The sequence below is a fragment of the Octopus bimaculoides genome, chromosome 23, assembly GCF_046866305.1.
Source record: "Octopus bimaculoides isolate indiv1 chromosome 23, ASM4686630v1, whole genome shotgun sequence".
In the NCBI taxonomy this organism is placed as follows: Eukaryota; Metazoa; Mollusca; class Cephalopoda; order Octopoda; family Octopodidae; genus Octopus; species Octopus bimaculoides.
This window is the reverse complement of record NC_142950.1, coordinates 13,644,459-13,663,665: the sequence shown is the minus strand read 5'-3', so window position 1 is coordinate 13,663,665 and position 19,207 is coordinate 13,644,459. Positions and strand designations below refer to the sequence as shown.

At 38.4% G+C, this 19,207-nt stretch overlaps 1 protein-coding gene across 1 annotated transcript in view; it reads left to right on the top strand.

Moving 5' to 3' along the window:
- LOC106881483 (adenosine 5'-monophosphoramidase HINT3) overlaps nt 1–19,207 on the top strand; it is a 75,893-nt gene that overhangs the window by 43,274 nt on the left and 13,412 nt on the right. The window contains exon 2 of the mRNA XM_089340663.1: nt 10,210–10,327. Coding sequence (XP_089196789.1) covers nt 10,210–10,327 — 118 coding nt within the window. The remainder of the gene's footprint in view (nt 1–10,209; nt 10,328–19,207) is intronic.

Below are 19,207 nucleotides of genomic sequence, written 5' to 3'. Positions count from 1 at the left end.
TTGTCATTAATTGATGTCTAGAGTGTCATTAACCCTTCTACTGTGGAAATCTGATATATCTGCTCAAAATTTCATTTCCCTTAACTACAGAAAACAATTTTATATTCCAATCTATCTTTTGTGGAGGAATTTTTTATTTGAAACTATTTTTTGTTAAGTTTATTGACACAATGTGACTTGCAGAGAATACCAATTCTATTTTTTGTTAGGTATTTAACATCATTATCGGAATAACCATAGAACTGAATTTTCAGTTAAAGGGTTAATCCAAAAAAAATGGGGTTATAGATTGACAGAATCCTGTTAGACAAGACGTTTGGTTGTATTTCTTTTCGTTCTTTACATTCCGAGTTCAAACCCTGTCAGTCAATTTTGTGGGGTTGATAAAATAAAGTACCACTCAAGTACTGGGGTCGATTTACTTGACTAATCCCTTTTCAATTTGTCGTCTTGTTATTTTTTACTTGTTTTAGTTATTAGACTGCAGCCATGCTGGGGTACACCTTGAAGGGTGTGGTCAAAATAATCGACCCATGTGCTTTTTTGTTTCTGGATGGAGCTGGATGACAGTCGGCCCGCACACACACACACACACACACAATTGAACTTTTGGAGTAATCTGAATGCTACCGTCAAAAGCACTTATTTTATTGGTCTCTTTTGCAGAACTGCTAAGCTATGGGGACACCAACACCAGTTGTTAAGCAGTATTGGGGGACAAATGTGCATGTGCGTACACACACGCAATATACAACAGGCTTCTTTCAGTTTCTGCCTACCAAACCTGCTCACAACGCTTTACTCATCCCGAGACTGTAGTAGAAGACACTTGCCCAAGATGCCATGCAATGGGACTGAACCTTGAACCATGTGGTTGGGAAGCAGGCTTCTTTCCACACAGCCATGCCTGATGGCAACATTTTGTTTATTTACCTTCTGAAACAGTTTTAAAATCAATCAACAACTTTGAAGTCTGAGCCTAATTTAATTTTATTTGAGTAGATTTTTAGGTAATATTTAGAAGAAAAAAAAAATCCCCCAATTATTGACCTTTGCTCTGTGTTGTCTTTTGAAGGACATATTAGATTATGTAGTGATGAATACATCTAGATGTTGGGATGGCCATGGTTGGAACACCTTTGATCATAGCTCTGTTTGATGAGGAATTGACCTGTGCTTAACTAGCAAGAACAACAAGTATATTCTAACCCAAGGGTCCTCAACCTTTTTTTTTTTACCCATGGACGTCTTTGATTCCTGTTTTACTCCTGTAGACCCCACCCATTCAATGTTTAAAAAATTCTATTGTATTTTTAAATATTAAATATTATTAGGACTTGTATAAAAATTGCTGAACTATTTTGTATATTCTAGACGTATAACCAATTTATTGCGCATAAACTTTAACAACTAAATTCTATGGAAAATGAATGTTCACGAGTAAAATGAGTCATAAACATACAAGGACATCTTTATTAAAAGAAGATAATATTTAATGCAAAGCTTGTGGTTGATACTGTTCTGCTTGTTTTGCAATATTCAGCTCAGACATTGTCAACAATAAACGAAGATCACTTCTTTCTACAATGTCGATTCAATTATGAGCTTTTGACGGGAGCATTCAGATTACTCTGTCAAATGCAATGCTTGTTTCTTCACATTGTATTGAATTAATCATGCATTATCATTGTTTATTTTTGGAATGAGATTGTAGGGTAGGTGTGAGAGGCTGAATCTGGCCAGTTTGGACATAAATTAGGTTAAGATATTTGAGCTGGATGTGGCTGGTTTAAATGCTTAAAGACTAAAGCTGAACAACCTCCGACATATGTGAGGGATTCAGTTTGCTGACCCCTGTGAAAGTTGCTGACCTTTGGAAATCTTGCTACTAATATTCACTTGTTGCACTTCACTCACTTCTTCTACTCACGGCACTGCTCCCACTCACTGCACTGCTCTCACTCACTGCACTGCTCCTACTCACGGTACGGTTCCCACTCATGGCACTGCTCCCACTCATGCACCGCTCCCACTCACAGCGTCACTCCCACTCACGGCACTGCTCCCACTCATGGTACTGCTCCTACTCATGGCACTACTTTCACTAACGGCACTGCTTCCACTCACGGCACTGCTTCCACTCACAGCACTGCTTCCACTCACAGCACCGCTCCCACTCACAGCTCTGATCCCACTCATGATGCAGCCCATCTCCACTTACTACGCAATCCCTACTCACAGCACTGCCTCCCTCCACTCACCATACAGCCTTGACTCCTTCCATTACACATCACTGCTTCACACTTAGAACACCTTTCTGACATGCACACCTCCAATTATGAGTGCAGTGTAGGAGAACAACAACTAACTCACTCCAACTAAGCCCACCTCTACTGTGGCCACCACCACTGCCACCAGTACCACCATTATTGACTGGACAGCAGAGAAATACATGGTACCTACCTCTGTGGTCACTGAACCTACTGGAAATAGCAGCTGAATTTCCCTCTAATTACACCATGTCATCATAAAAAATGTAGCTGGCACATTGGATAATGTAGTTTGGCAGGAACGGCATGGCTGGAATGTCGGAAGTGAGGCTAAATAACAACCACCACTGCTGCTGCATATTCAAATGTGTAGTGTGGTCTTCAGCTAGGTGGAATTATTGGATATTTGTAGATCTGTGGTGTATTGTATCGATCTGTTTCATTGATTTCTTGTATGCCATAGGTCGACTCTGCAACAACAGCAACAATCATTTATATATAAGACAATGGATTGGCTCAGTGGTTAGGGCATCATACAAAATGATTTGTGGTATTTGTTCTGACTCGCTGTACTCTGTGTTCAAATCACACTAAAGTCAACTTTACCTTCCATTCTTTTCTTTTAGTGGGGATAATCATGTATAAAGCACCAGTGCAGGGCAGTAGGTCAACAGAATTGGTTAGCAGTAGCATGGAGGATGTCTTGTAATATTTGTTCTGGTTCTGTAGATTCTGATTTCAATTAATGCTGCTTGCGGTCATTGTATCAGGTATCATATCTGGCACGTAGGGTGTCAACGATAGTGTTAGAGGTGGAGTGGGTTGATCTGAAGATTGTCTTTGAATGAATGAAACTTTTTAATACCAACCAACACCACTGAACTGTCACCACTTCCACCTTTACGCACGCACGCACGCACGCACACACACACACGAGGGGGTGCTGAAAATTCCTGGCTTTGGGTAAAAGAAAATACCGGAGACTCAGTTAATTATGATTTTATTCAACACAATCCCCTCTTAGATTCACACACTTATTGCAGCAGTCCTTCAGTTTTTGTAAGCCCTGTAAAAGAACTTGGAAGGTTGGGCCTCCAGTCAGGCCTTTTGCGATGCCTTTAAAGCCAGGAACTTTTCAACACTCCCTTGTATACATGCATATTGCCTCTACCCACATATATATATATATACATATACACTATTGTTGTATATACGCTCAGGGCCATCTTAGTTGCAGTATAGGCCCCGAGAAAATCAATGCATCAGGCCCTATAGTATTTATCTGACAGGTAATCACAGTATACATAGATCAAAATTGGATCCTTACTTCCATGAGGTCCCTGGGAAAATCAATGAACTGGGCCTTATAGTATTTATTTGACAGCAGACCACAGCATATATAGATCAGAATTAAGTCCCTAGACCTATGTGGCCCCCGGGTAACTGTCTAGTGTGCCCATACCTCCAGACGTAACTCTGTATGCACATATATATTTGCTTATATATATATATATATATATATATATATATATATATATATATATATCTGTAAGCACATTTTGTCACATATGTTCATATGCATGTATATATATATGTGTGTATGTGTGTGGCAAGAAGCTTGCATTCCAACCACATGGTTCTGGGTTCAGTCCCACTGCATGGTACCTTGGGCAAGTGTCTTCTAATATAGCCTTGGGTCAACCAAAGCCTTGTGAGTTGATTTGGTAGAGAGAAACTGAAACAAGCCCATCATGCATATGTGTGTGTGTGTCTTTGTGTCTGTGTTTGTCTGCCCCCTTGGTGTGTTTGTGTCCCTGTAACATAGCAGTTTGGCATAGATTAAGTACTAGGCTTAAAAAATAAGTACTGGGGTCGATTTGTTCAATTAAAACCCTTCAAGGCAGTACTCCAGTATGGCCGCAGTCAAATAACTGAAATAAGTAAAAGAATATATATATATATATATATATATATATATACACACACACACATTCATTCTCATACATTTATCTCTGTACACATCATCATCATCATCACTTTATCTCTGGTTCCTCACCCATCCTTACTTGCTTGGGTTGCACAGGTCTCCTCTAGCACAGCGCCTCACCACTTGCTGTGGTCCCTTATCTCATCTCCCTTGTTAGAAGATTCAACAAACATCATGAATTTGAGTTCAGCCTTTTCCCTCTGTCTGTTCCCATGTCTTCCCATTCCATCTGTATTGGCTGACAACTTCTTCTCCATCCATCTGCTAGTGTTTGTCCACATCCCAGGTCCATAATATCTACCTATTCACTCACATACACATCTCTAGTATATACATACAAAGTCACTTATATATATATATGTATATATATAAATATATATATATATATATATATACACACATACATACATGTATACCAATACACACAGCTCTTATATACATATATTTAATTTATGAACAAAGATATGCATACATATATATACATATATTTGCTTATATATATGTGTGTGTGTGTGTGTGTGTGTGTGTGTATACATGTGTATAAATGCGTCTCTCTCTCTATATATGTGTGTGTGTATATATGTGTATGTATGTATATATGTGTTTGTGTATGTGTGTATATATATATATATATATATATATATATACATACATACATTTATGTGCATTTTTATACATTCATTCATACTCTCACATATATATACACCCACATGCAATAACATGTTTTCTCCATATGCACATCTCTCTCTCTATATATATACACATACATAAACACATATACACAAATCCACACACACACACACACACACACACACACACACATATATATATATATATATATATATACACACACATGCATGCATGCATATATGCATATAGAGATGTACAATTCCACACACACATGTGCACACATACACACATCTATGTAATCATGCCACATACAGATATACAGATATCCTACATGCACACAGCACACACCAGCACATTCACATGTACATACAGACATATAGATATAGACAGCTTGCCTGCAATTCCGTACCCACACACCCATGCATCTAATTATCCATGAATGCAGATATCCAACAAATAGTCACACACACAAATAGTCACACACACATTTCAATACAAATGCATACAATCACACACACACGCACACATAGATTAACATACATGCATAAACTTCTATACAAATGCACAATGTCACACACATACACACACACACACAATCTCACGCACATGCACACACATATTCACAAAAACCTATCCACCTACACATGCAAATACATGGACAGAACACCAATAGTCAACTCCCCCAACTGCATCCCTTCCCTCCCTCCCTCCTTCCCCCACCTCCCTGCCTCCTACCTCTCCTCCCCTCTCCCTCCCCCACACCTCCTTCATGTGCACCAAATGGGAAATGTTCAATAATTAATGCACTCTAACATGTGCAATCACAATGCTGCAGTTAATTGCATCAGTGAAATATTAGTCGAGGAATTTGCACCGAGTGCAGCAGAATGTGTAAATACGTTTTTCAGTGCATGCATGCATGCATTTATGCACGGGCATGTGTGTGTGTGTATGTGTGTGTGTAACATACATGAACATGAAAGTGCAATGTGCAACACTTGTGCACAAGAAAACTGCACTTTACAACAGCTAGGACTTGACACTTGTGGAGGATGATATGTTTATGCATTAGGATTGCTACTTCGCATCAAAATACACACACATACACACAATTTGAATGTGTATATATATATATATGTATATGTGTGTGTGTGTGAATGAGCAAGTGTGTGTATATATATATATATATTATGTTTGTGTGTATGAGTGAATGTGCGTGTGTATATGTGTGAATGTGTGTGTGATTGTGTGTGTATATATGTGAATATGTGTGTATATATGTGTGTGAATGTGTGTGTGTGTGTATGAGTGAATATGTGTATGTATGTATGTGTGTGTGTGTATATATATGTGAATGTGTGTGTATATGTGAGTGTGTGTGTGTGTATATTTGAATGTGTGTATGTGTATATATATGAATGTGTGTGTATATATGTAAATGTGTGTATGTGTATATATATATGTATGAAAATGTGAGTGTATGTGTATGAATGTGCATGTGCATATATATATGAATATGTGTATATATACATGTATGTATTAATGTGTGTGTGTGTGTATATATGTGAATGTACTTGTATATGTGTTTATATAAAAATACATATATACATATGTGTGTGTACATTTGTATCTTTTATCTCTATATGAATATATGTGTGTAATTTATGTGTTCCTGACTTATGTATACATCTAAGACAAACACACATGCATGCATTTTACATCCCCCACCTCCACACACAAACATATTAAAACTCTATATTATATATTGAGTGCTGCTCCCATTTCATATTATGTGTGTATATATGCACACACACAAACTTATATATTACTATATATATTAGTGTGTGTGTGTGAAAATTGTGTCAGTCCTTTTGTTCTATTTGTGTACAATTATAAAAATGATGAAAAATAAGTCAGACTTTCACATACAATGCATACACACACACAAATATATACATACACACACACATACATACAGACACACACACACACACTGCTATTTTTAACATACCATTAATTACACAGTTTGCATCAACATGCATACACGCACACATGCTTATATTCATACACAAATTTACATGTGTGTGTGTGTGTATGGTGTATATATATATATATTGCTAAACTGGCAATATGACCATCCCCAAGTACAACAACATATATATATATATATATATATATATATATATATATATATATACACACACACACCCATACATACACATACACACACACATGCATACTCACACACCTCTGTTTACTACATATTAACTGCACAATTTGTATCAACACATGCACACATATACATACACAAAATTAACTATACAGTTTACATCAGCATGTGCACACACACACATACACACACATACGAACATGAACGTACATAGAGTTCTGTGTATACACACTGCTAATTCTATAGTTTACACTTTCTCACACAAAACTGAAAAGAACAACAACAAAAAAGTTAAAAGATGAACTATATTCGGATAAAACGAGATAAATTCTCTTTATTTCTTCAGTTTTATGATGATGATGGTGGTGGTGGTGGTCGATGTCGGTGGCTGTGTCGATGGCGGTGGTGTTGGTGTTGTAAGGTTGTGGAGGTGATGTTGGTGTTGCTGTTGCTGTTGTTGTTGTCGGCATTGGTGGTTGGTAATTGCAGTGTTGGTGTTGGTGGCAGAGAAAGGAAATTCCTTACGTGTGAAACTTAACTGTAGAAATTGGTAACAGTCAGTTGAGGGTGGTGGTGGTGGTGGTGGTGAGGCTGGTTTTTCTGGTTTGAGGTGAGAGGCTGAATGCCATCCAGATTTATGTGTAAATAACTACCATACCTCTGAATTTGATTTCCACTTTAGCTTCAGATTTATTATTATTATTATTATTATTATTATTATTATTATTATTATTATTATTATTATTATGGTGGTGAGCTGGCAGAATCATTTGCACACCAGATGAAATGCTTATCGGTATTTTGTTCATCTCGACCTTCCGAGGTCAAATTCTGCTGAGGTCGACTTTGCCTTTCATCCTTTCGGGGTCAATAAATTAAGTACCAGTGAAAAACTGGGGTTGATGTAATTGACTAGTCCCCTTCCCTAAAATTTCAGGCCTTGTGTCTTTAGTAGAAAGGATTATTATTATTATTATTATCATCATTATTATTATTATTAAGGCGGCAAGTTGGCAGAATTGTTCACATGCTGGGCGAAAGGCCTAATGTTATTTCACATTCTGAGTTCAAATTTCACCGAGGTTGACTTTATCTTTCATCCTTTTGGGGTTGATAAACTAAATACCAGTTAAACATTGGGGTTGATGCAATTGACTAGTCCCCTCCCCCGAAATTTCAGGCCTTGTGGCTTTAGTAGAAAGGATAATTATTGTTGTGGTGATTTGGCAGAATCGTTAGCATGCTGGACAAAATGCTTAGTGACACTTCTCCTGCCTTTACATTCTGAGCTCAAATTTTGCTGAGATCAACTTTACTCTTTTATTCTTTTACTTTCAGTCATTTGACTGCGGCCATGATGGAGCACCACCTTTAGTCGAGCAAATCGACCCCAAGACTTATTCTTTGTAAGCCTAGTACTTACTCTATCGGTCACTTTTGCTGAACCGCTAAGTTACGGGGATGTAAACACACCAGCATCGGTTGTCAAGCGATGGTGGAGGGACAAGCACAGACACACAAACATATACACACACATGCATACATTTGACTGCTGTTTCCAGCAGGTCAAGCAACTACATAGAAGCTCACTCAGTGGCTCAACTCACATGGTGGTGGTGGTGTTGTTCCTTAGCTCCAGGTGATCCCTGTTGAGAACTTTGATCAAAGGTGTTCTAGCTGTGACAATCCTGTCTGTTAGTATATCTGTGACTTTGTCTCATGTGTCCCTAACATGATTATAATGGATATTTGACTGTCATTTTTATCAAGTCCAGCAACTGCACAAAGACTCTTTTGTTCATTCATTAATGTTTTGACTGAGTAATTCCTTGGACAATGGCCTTAATGATGTTAATTCTCCACTAAAAAATAGATTTGCATATTTTCTGTTCAGAGTGGCTGTTGACTGGCCTTCGTGCCAGTGGCATGTAAAAGCACCCACTACACTCTCGGAGTGGTTGGTGTTAGGAAGGGCATCCAGCTGTAGAAATTCTGCCAAATCAGATTGAAGCCTGATGTAGCCATCTGGTTCACCAGTCCTCAGTCAAATCGTCCAACCCATGCTAGCATGGAAAGCGGATGTTAAACGATGATGAGTGGGTAGCCTCATGCCACTAGATCAACAGAGTAGCTGTTATTTGCATTTGATTGTTAACTTCCACCTCATTTGAACTCAGAACATAAAGAGCCATAAGAAACACTGCAGAATCTAAAGATTCTGCCAATCACTTTCTTAACCATTTGGCTGCATAATTAAATTCTTCAAACAGTGTCTTGATGGCGTCAATAATCCACCAAAAACTAGAATTGATAGTTTCTGTTTCTGCAGTACTTTTTCAGGATCTCCTGCAGGTACAGTTTTCATATCCACCACTAAACTTAATTGATTTTTGATCTATAAAGAGGTATTTGATGAAATATGTGGAATAAAACTAAGAAAATCTGAAGAAGTGTCTTTTGTAACAAGTGTTACTGGGGGAGCCTTTGCTTCTTGCAGCATAAAAAGTGGTTTTGTTTTTCAAAGCTTTGAGGTAAAATCACTTTCTGTAGTTAACAGTAATAAAATTTTGAGTGTATATAGGCATAGGCGTGACTGTGTGGTAAGAAGCTTGTTTCCCAACTACATGGTTCTAGGTTCAATGCCACTGTGTGGTACCTTGGGTTGACCAAAGCTTTGTGAGTGGATTTGGAAGATGAAAACTGAAGAAAGCCCATTGTATGTATATATATATGTATGTATATATATATATATATATGTATGTATATATATATATATATATATATATATAGTGTGTGTCTATGTTTGTCTTCCACCACAACTTGTCAACAAGTTCTGGTGTGTTTACATCTCCATAACTTAGTGGTTTGGCAAAAAGAGACTGATAGAACATGTATCAGGCTTTAAAAAAATAAGTACTGGGGTCAGTTCATTCGACTAAAAATTTTTCGAGGTAGTGCCCCAGCATGGCCACAGTCTAATGACTGAAACAAGGGAAAGGTAAAGAGGTTATACCTGCTTTCTGTGTTCAGAGTGTTAGCGATGGCTGCTCTTGTCACTAGCAGAGCTAATATCATCTTTGATGATGATGTATTGATGTAACTGATGTTGCAGTCACTTGCAAGACATTAATGTTGTTCTTCTCTCTCGACAGGACACTGATGTCGTCGTATTCCCAGATATTCGACCAGTGAGTAGTCACCATTATCTTGTTACCCCAAAACAACATATACGAGATGCAAAACACCTAACAAGTGAGAATATTGGACTTGGTAAGTTACATTTAAGCAGTCTGTCTGTCTGTCTGTTTGTCTGCCTCTCAGTCCATGTTTGGCTGCTTGCCTGTCAGTCTGTCTGTCTCTCTCTCTGCCTATATATCTGTCTCTCTGCCTATATACCTGTCTCTCTGTTTAGCTATTTGTTTGTCTGGGTGACTATCCATCCATCTATCTACCTAGCCATCTATCTACCTATCCATCTATCTTTCTATGGCTGTTTGTCTTTCTATCTGTGTCTGCCTGTCTCTCTGTATCTATGTATGTATCTGTCTGTCTCACTCTCCATCCCTCCATCCATTCTTGACACCTGTCTGTCTGTCTTTCCCTATACAAATCCTGTGATTCCTCAATAACCAATTCTCACTTTCATTAAAATCATGTTTCTGGTCAGTCTTGTTTTTTTGCCCATTCATTAAAGTTTGGTGCTAAATGATACCCCTTTCCATCATCATCATCCTCAAGGTCATTCCCATGTCTTCCTGGATCTTCCTCTTTTACAGGTTCCCTCCATATTTAGAGATTGATACTTCTTTATGCAGCTGTCTTCATCCATATGCATCACATGACACTACATCTGATGCCTCTTACTGGCTTCATTTCTTTCAGGCTTTCTTATGTCCTCACTAGTCACAGCCTATGTTTCACTGCCATGCAGCATAGCTGTTCATTCACAGGCATCATACAATCTGCCTTTCATTCTGAGGAAGAGGCCCTTTGTTACCAACAAAGGTAATAGCTTTTTGAACATTCCCCAGCCAGTTCTTATTCTAGCAATTACACTTTCAGAGCCACCTCCACTGCTGCTAATTTGGTCACCTAGGTAACAGAAACTACCTACTACTTCTAAGGACCCCCTCCCACCTGGACTTTTGAGGAAATCTATTTCTTAATGTTTAATGTTTAATGCACGTGTCCCACACACAAAGACTACTTTGTGAACTTTGTTGTGATTCCACTGCACTTCTTATGTGTTCAGAGCTGGATACATTGTAATTGAATTTCTAACTGCACCTTTTCTGCACATCAAACAGGCCAATTTCTCTGAAGTGATTAGTAATTTTTCTGCTTTCTCGCTTACTAGTTCTGTGGTCTTTTTTCTAAGTTAACTCTAAGGCTCTTTCTTTGATTCCAGGCCTTGCTTTCACACCTGAAATTTCTTCTCTAGTTCTAGTAGTGATTCAGCTATAAGAAGAAGGTTATTGGCTTAGAGGAGCTCCCATGGGCAACCAGTCTTACTACATTCCTCTGTTATGGCCTGGAGGACTATGATAAACCAGAGGTGGGTGGCTGAGAGCTGATCCATACAAAATTCATTGCTATATTTGTTGCTGACTTTTACCTTACAGCATCCCTGTACATAGCTTAGACAGCTCCCATCAACCACTCATCTGTCCCTAGCTTCCACATGGACCACCAGATGAGGGAGCCAGGGATCCTTTCAAAGGCTTTCTCCAGGTCACCTAATGCCAACTGCAGTATTCTCTTTTTCACTGCATTATCTATTGTGTCCTTCAAAGTGTGGTTTCAATGAAATTCGAGTGTTACTAGCAGGTCAAACAAACGATCATAGAGAAGCTCCCCCCTCCACCGGAATGGAAGGGAATGGGTGTTGGTGGTGATGATAGGGGTGGTGATGGTAGTGGTGGCAATGGTGGTGGCATTGGTGATGAAAGTGATAACGACAGTAGTTGGATTGGTAGTGGCATGTCAGGTGTTGTAGGGGTAGAAGTTGGTGGTGGTGATGTTAATTGTGGTTGGTGGCAAAGATCATGATGATAGCAGTGATGGTAGTGGTGGTGGTCATGGTGCTGCTGGTAGTTGTGGTGGCAGTACAATTGATGATGATGGTGGTGGCTGTGGTGGTAGTAGTTGCGGTGGTAGTGGCGATGGTAGTGATGATTATGGTGGTGGGTGTGGTGGTGGTGATGATGAATAATTAAACATTGGTAATACAAACAGAATATTACAATTTTTGTTTATTGATTGATGTTGTTGTTGGTGTTGCTTTTGTTATTGGCTCTGCTGTATATTAGTGTGGACTGGGAATTATTTCTTCCTCTACAAACACACAAACATATATATACACTACTATACGTTTGCTTATGAATAAAATATGAATGAATTATGCATGTGTATACATATATACTTATACCTAAGTATGTGTGTGTATATATATATATATATATATATATATATATATATATATATACATATATACACATACTTATACCTAAGTGTGTGTGTATATATATGTATATATATATATATATATATATGCACACACACACATACATATATACACACACACACACGTGTGTTGTGTGTATTTAGTGTTATATATTTACAGTTATGTATAGAAACACAGTCACATACACACTTGTAAAAGTATGTAATATTAAACACAAAAATACAGACACATGCACATAACAATATACACTTGCATACACACCATACACTAACATGCACACACATACACACACACACAATACCCCTAACAAAACATGAACGTGCACATGCACACACATGCTGTCACTATTGTGTTTGCCTCCTTCTCCCCCATCACCCCTCTCCCACACCACCACCGTCACCTCAACCTGACACCATTTTTCGCACATTTTCCAGAATGTTCTATCCTGAATGTCTCCAATATAATGACATATCTAACCCTTTCTTACATACAGCCAATGTTATTCAACAATGAATATATTAACCCATATTTTGACAAATGTGTGTTATTCTTGTTGTTGTTGTCGTCGATGCTATTGTTGTCCATCATCAACCAGTTTAGAAAGATTAATGCCTGGATAAAAGCTGAACTGTGAAGCAGATCTTCTCAAGGCCCTGTGCTTGTTGCTGTACATGTGACTGTTGCACAAGCGTCTCTCCCGGTCAGCATTCACAAACCGTTTGTTGTTTGTCCGATCGATATCGACAAATTGCTCGTCCATTCAACATCGATTAAAACTGAGTCAATGAGAGAACTGTTACATGGTCACTGACCTGCAAGAAATAATGGCCAAGTCTCCTTCAAATTACACCCCACTGTCATAAATGTAGTTCTAAAGAAGCTATATCTTTAAAAGAGATGGGATGGTCATTACTGGAGTGCCGTTTTTTTTTTCTTGCAAGTATGCTCAACCAAGTGAGTCTCAGAAAGGAGTATTGCTTCCACAGTTGTTAAATACCAACTGGCAATTTCATCTTGGAATGCTACTAACCTCATGTTGATCTCTACTTTTGTGTAGGTTCAAGTGTGGCTGTGTGGTTAGAAGTTTGCTCCACATAGACCTGTGCTCCAACCATGTGGATCTGAGTTCAAACCCACTGCATGATACCTTGGGCATGTGTCTTTTACTATTGCTTTGGATTGACCAAAGCTATGTGAGCAGATTTGGTGGATGGAAACTGAAAGAATCCTGTCGTAGGAGTGGCTGTGTGGTAAGTAGCTAGCTTACCAACCACATGGTCCCGGGTTCAGTCCCACTGCGCGGCATCTTGGGCAAGTGTTTTCTACTATAGCCTCGGGCCGACCAAAGCCTTGTGAGTGGATTTGGTAGACGGAAACTGAAAGAAACCCGTCGTATATATGTATATATATATGTATGTGTGTGTGTATGTTTGTATGTGTGTGTTTGTCCCCCCAACATCGCTTGACAACCGATGCTGGTGTATTTATGTCCCCGTAACTTAGCGGTTCGGCAAAAGAGACCGATAGAATAAGTACTAGGCTTCTAAAGAATAAGTCCTGGGGTCGATTTGCTCGACTAAAAGGCGGTGCTCCAGCATGGCCACAGTCAAAAGACTGAAACAAGTAAAAGAGTAAAAGAGTAAAAGAGTATATATATATATATATATATATATACATATATATATATATGTACATATGAGGGGGTACTGAAAAGTTCTTGAATGATGCAAGAGAGAGAGAGAGAGAAAGAGAGAGAGAGAGAGAGAGTGGGAGTGAGTGGGAGGGAGAGTGGGAGTGAATGAGTGAGTGAGAGAGAGAGGGGGGTACTGAAAAGTTCCTGGTTTTGGGCAAAAGAAAATACAGGAGGATCAGTTAATTATGATTTTATTCAACGTATTCCCCAATCATATTCACACACTTATTGCAATGGTACTTCAGTTTTTCCAAGCCTTGTAAAAGAACTCGGAACGTTGGTACCCCACCCAGGCCTTTCGTGACACCTTTAAAGCCAGGAACTTTTCAGCACCCCCTTGTGTATATATGTGAGGTGTGTGTATGTGAGGGGTGTGTTACTGTTTCCTTGCCTTTATATCGCATGATAGTTATAAAATGGTCACCATCATGCAAATGGTATTCTATGTTTCCATTCTTCCATGAAAACATGTTTGGTCATGGGGAAATAGTGTGGTAAGAAGTTTGCTTCCCAACCTCATGGTCCTGGGTTCAATTCCACTGCATAGCACCTCAAGCAAGTGTCTTTTACTATAGCATTAGGTTGACCAAAGCTTTCTGAATGGATTTGGTAGAGGGGAAACTAAAAGAAGCCCATTGTGTGTGTGTGTGTGTGTGTGTGTGTGTGTGTGTGTGTGTGTGCGTCTTTGTGTCTGTGTTTGACAACCAGTGTTGGTGTGCTTACGTCCCTGTAACTTAGTGGTTTAGTGAAAAAGAGACCAATAGAATAAGTACCAGATGGCTTAAAAAAAGAATTGTTCAAGGCTTTGCTCCAACATGGCCACTACCCAATGATTGAAACAAGTAAAAATACTTGGAAACTGGTGGGAGTTGGTGACAGGAAGGGCATCTCACTGTAGAAAATTTACCCCAATAAATTCTGTCTTTCCCATGCATATGACAACATAGCATCTGAACAAGATGCTGGTGCATTGTAGGCTTCCAGGTTAGCACTTTTGAGGGGAAGGGGCGAGTTGATTACATTGACCCAGTCCTTGACTGGTACTTTATCAACCATGAAGGTATGAAAAGCAAAGTTTATGTTGGTGAAATTTGAATGTGGAGAGCTGGAAGAAATGCCACTAAGCAGTTTGTCTGACATACCAATGACTCTACCAGCTTGTCACCTTAATTATAATAATAATGGTTTCAAATTTTTCCACAAGGGCAGCCATTTTGGCGGAGGAGATAAGTCAATTACATCGACCCCAGTGTTCAACTGGTACTTATTTTATCGATCTTGAAAGGATGAAAGACAAAGTCAACCTTGGAAGAATTTGAACACAGAATGTAGCGACTGATGAAATACCGCTAAGCATTTCATCCAGCATGCTAACGATTCTGCCATCTCACCACCTTAATAATAATACAGGGTGCGTAAGGTATTTGAGGACAAATTTATGTTTATAAAAAGCAGATATATAATAACAGATAATAACTTTATTTGTCAAAAAATGCTATAAACCTTCTTTTCTCTAATGTTATTCAATAAAGCCACCTTCAGCTTCAACAACTGCTTCTATATGAGATCCAAATCATCTACATGCTCGAATCAAGTGGTCTTGGTTCATTTTGGACATTACTCTGACTATGGCAGCTTTCAAAGAATCTTTGGTGTTATGGGCATGTTCATTGACCTCTCTCTCAACAACGCTCCACATGTAATAGTCTGATGGATTGGGATCTGGGGAATTAGGAGGCCAAATGTTAGGGGTTATGTGATCATGAAATTTTTCAGCCAGCCATTCCTGTGTTACCAGAGCCATGTGTGATAGTACAGAGTCTTACTGAAACACATATGGCCTTCCATTGCATACACTGTCTATCCAGGGCTTAACAATTGTTTCCAGGACCTTTGTGTAGCAATGTAGGCAGCAGAGTTATCTGAGAAAAACCAAATCAAATCTTCTGCTGGATTTTTCAGTTTATTTAAGAACCTTTCAGATCTGATGTAGTGATTTTCTTTTGCTTTTTCTGACAAATTGACCTTTCCTCATCATATAAGACTTATATCTGATGTCTTCGTGGACAACATTTCTGACTGTTCCTTATGACACATGGAGATCTTTTGCAATTAAATTCATGGACTTTCTGGGATTGTAATCAATGATCTGTTGAGCATCCTGGATAAATTCAGGTGTTCTGATGATTTCAGAGCATTTAGAAGGCTTGTTATGTTTTGATACTGGCAATATGTTTCCATCTTCAGTCTCTAACTCCTTACAAACTTTGTAGATGAAAGATCTGGCAACTTTTAAAAATCAAGATATTTCTAAATCATTATGCTCAGCCTTTATAACCACAATAATAGCATGCCTCTTCATTTCTTGATTAAGCTGAGAGTCTGCCATTATTATTTTCTGAAACAAAGATTATACAGAGTTAGCAAAAAATGCAGCATTGACCCCCAAAAAGGTATGTCCTCAAATACCTTATGCACCCTGTAATAATAATAATAATGATAATGATTCTTTCTAGAAGGCCTGAAATTTTAGGGGAGAAGGCTTGTCAATTACATTGCCTCCAGTGCTTGGTTGTTACCTATTTTATTGATCCTGAGAAGATAGAAGGTAAAGTTGACTTCAGTGGAATTTGAACTCAGAATGTAAAGATAGATGTAAAGCCACTAAGCATTTTGTCTGGCTTGTTAATGATTCTACCAGATCACTACCTTCATAATAATACTTCCCACTAGAGGTACAAGGCCTGAACATTTTTTTGGTTAATTAGATTGACCCCAGTACTCAACTGGTACTTATTTTATTGACCCCTGAAAGGATGAAGAGCAAAACTGGCCTTGGCAGAATTTGAACTCAGAATGTAAAGTTGGAAGAAGAAATGCTGCAAAGCATTTTGCCGAGTGTGCTAATGATTCTACCAGCTCGTTGCCTTAAATAATAATAGTATTAGTTTCAAATTTTGGCACAAGGCCAGCAATTTCAGGGAAAGGGGTAAGTTGATTACATCGACCCCAGCACGCAACTGCTACTTATTTTATCGACCCCAAAAGGATGAAAGGCAAAGTCGACCTCAGTGGAATTTGAACTCAGAACATGAAGATGGATAAAATGCTGCTAAGCATTTAACCCGGCATGTTAATGATTCTGCCAGTTTGCCACCTTAATAATAATAATAATAATGATAATAATAATAATAATCATTAAGTATATAGTGCTCAGGTGCAGTACAAAGATGATACTCACTTTGAAATTGTTAATCTCACTTTGATGTACCACATGCTCACTTAGAAGTTGTTATTCTCACTTTGAAGTAAAATGTGCTCGCTTAGATTTACAAAAACACTGCAATTGTGATCTGTGTTTGTGTGTAAAAAGTCAAGTCAGTGAAATTCAAAACAATTGTTGTGTGTTCAAATGAAGGGCTCTGCCTGAAACAGCAGATAATTTTTCTTCTTCTTGCTACGATACACCAAACAAACTCCAATTTTGTTTGTCTTTTTTCTCCCCTCTGTAGTTCATCCATGTTCTTAATATATTTGAAGAAAAAAAACGACAAACCAACAAAGAAAAAAAGAAATAAAAATTGTAATATCTAATTAAAAGCAATTTAAATGAAATTTATCGTTTATTTATTAATTCTGTTTATTTATATATTTTTTTAATGTTTAAAAATACAATTTAGTTTAGGGAACATAATTAAATTTTCTGTGAAATACTCTTATCAGCAGATATCTAGAGTTACCTCCCTTACTACACGAACTTTTTTTTGTTTTTGTTAACTGGTGATTTCCTTAAACGTTTGTTTTCGGCCTTTTTTTGAAAAAATTATTTTATTTTTTCCTGCTTTTAACATCAGAAAGTTGAAAATTAGCAGAGAAATTAAATTAATAGTTCTTCTCCCTCCCAATCACTCTCTCTCTCTCTCTCCTTTGGTGGAAAAAGAAGTTAGAACTTAAATAAGAGCAAAACGAACATTCGATATTAAACGAGATTTCATCTTGTAGAATTTAGAAAGGAAGTGAAGTAATTTAAAATTTCAGATAACAACAACAACAACAACAACAACAAATGCTGCCACTTTAACAGCAACAACAACAACCACCACCACAATAACAAAGTAAACAAACTTAAAAATATTGGGATTTGGAGAAAATTTATTTAGAAGGTTTAAGTATGGAACGAGGTGATGAAGAACTTGTTGAAGAGTTCATTCCTTATTCCAGGGAAATGGGTCTGTCGAACGTGACCCCAAACGGACGGAAACAGTTGTTATTGAAGAAGTTGGTGGTTGAGGTGGGAATGGTTGTTGTGGTGGTGGTGGGAAAGGCTGTTGGTGGTGTTTACTGTTCTAGCGTTGGTGGTGCTGTTGTTGTTTAAAATGGTGATGGTAAGGGTAGCGGTCGTAGTAGTTGGAGTGTAGGTTGTCACGGTGATGTGGGGGGAGTTTTATATAATGGGGATGGTGATGGTAATAGTAGTGGTGGTTGTGTGCTAGTGGTAGTAGGAATATTGGTGGTGGCACCGATGCTAATAGTGGTGGTTGTGGTTGTAGTAATGCTAGTAGTGTTGCTGATGAGAGATTTGTTGCTGTAATAGTATTAGTGGTAACAGTGGCAGAGACAGTCCTACAGTGGTAGTGGCATGGATTTTGTTGTGGTTGTAGCATGAGCAGTTGTTTCACTAGTGGTGGTGGTGGGTACTGTTGCTGTGGTGGTAGTGTCTACAGTGTTGTTGCTGCTGCTGGTGTAGGGGCATTAATGACGTGATATGCAGCATAGGCAACAACATAGGTAGTGGTTTAGTGATGATGGTGTTGTGGTTTTGGTGATAGTATGTGGGGGGTGGAAATGTTAGGGTAGTAGCGTAATCCTAATACATAGAAACATCCGGTTTAAGTCATATTTTCTCAGAGATTTCAGATTTTGTGGATGGGAGGATGAGGTGGTTGCTGAGCCCCAGCTCAGAGACATCACAACCATGACTTTTCTGTCTAAT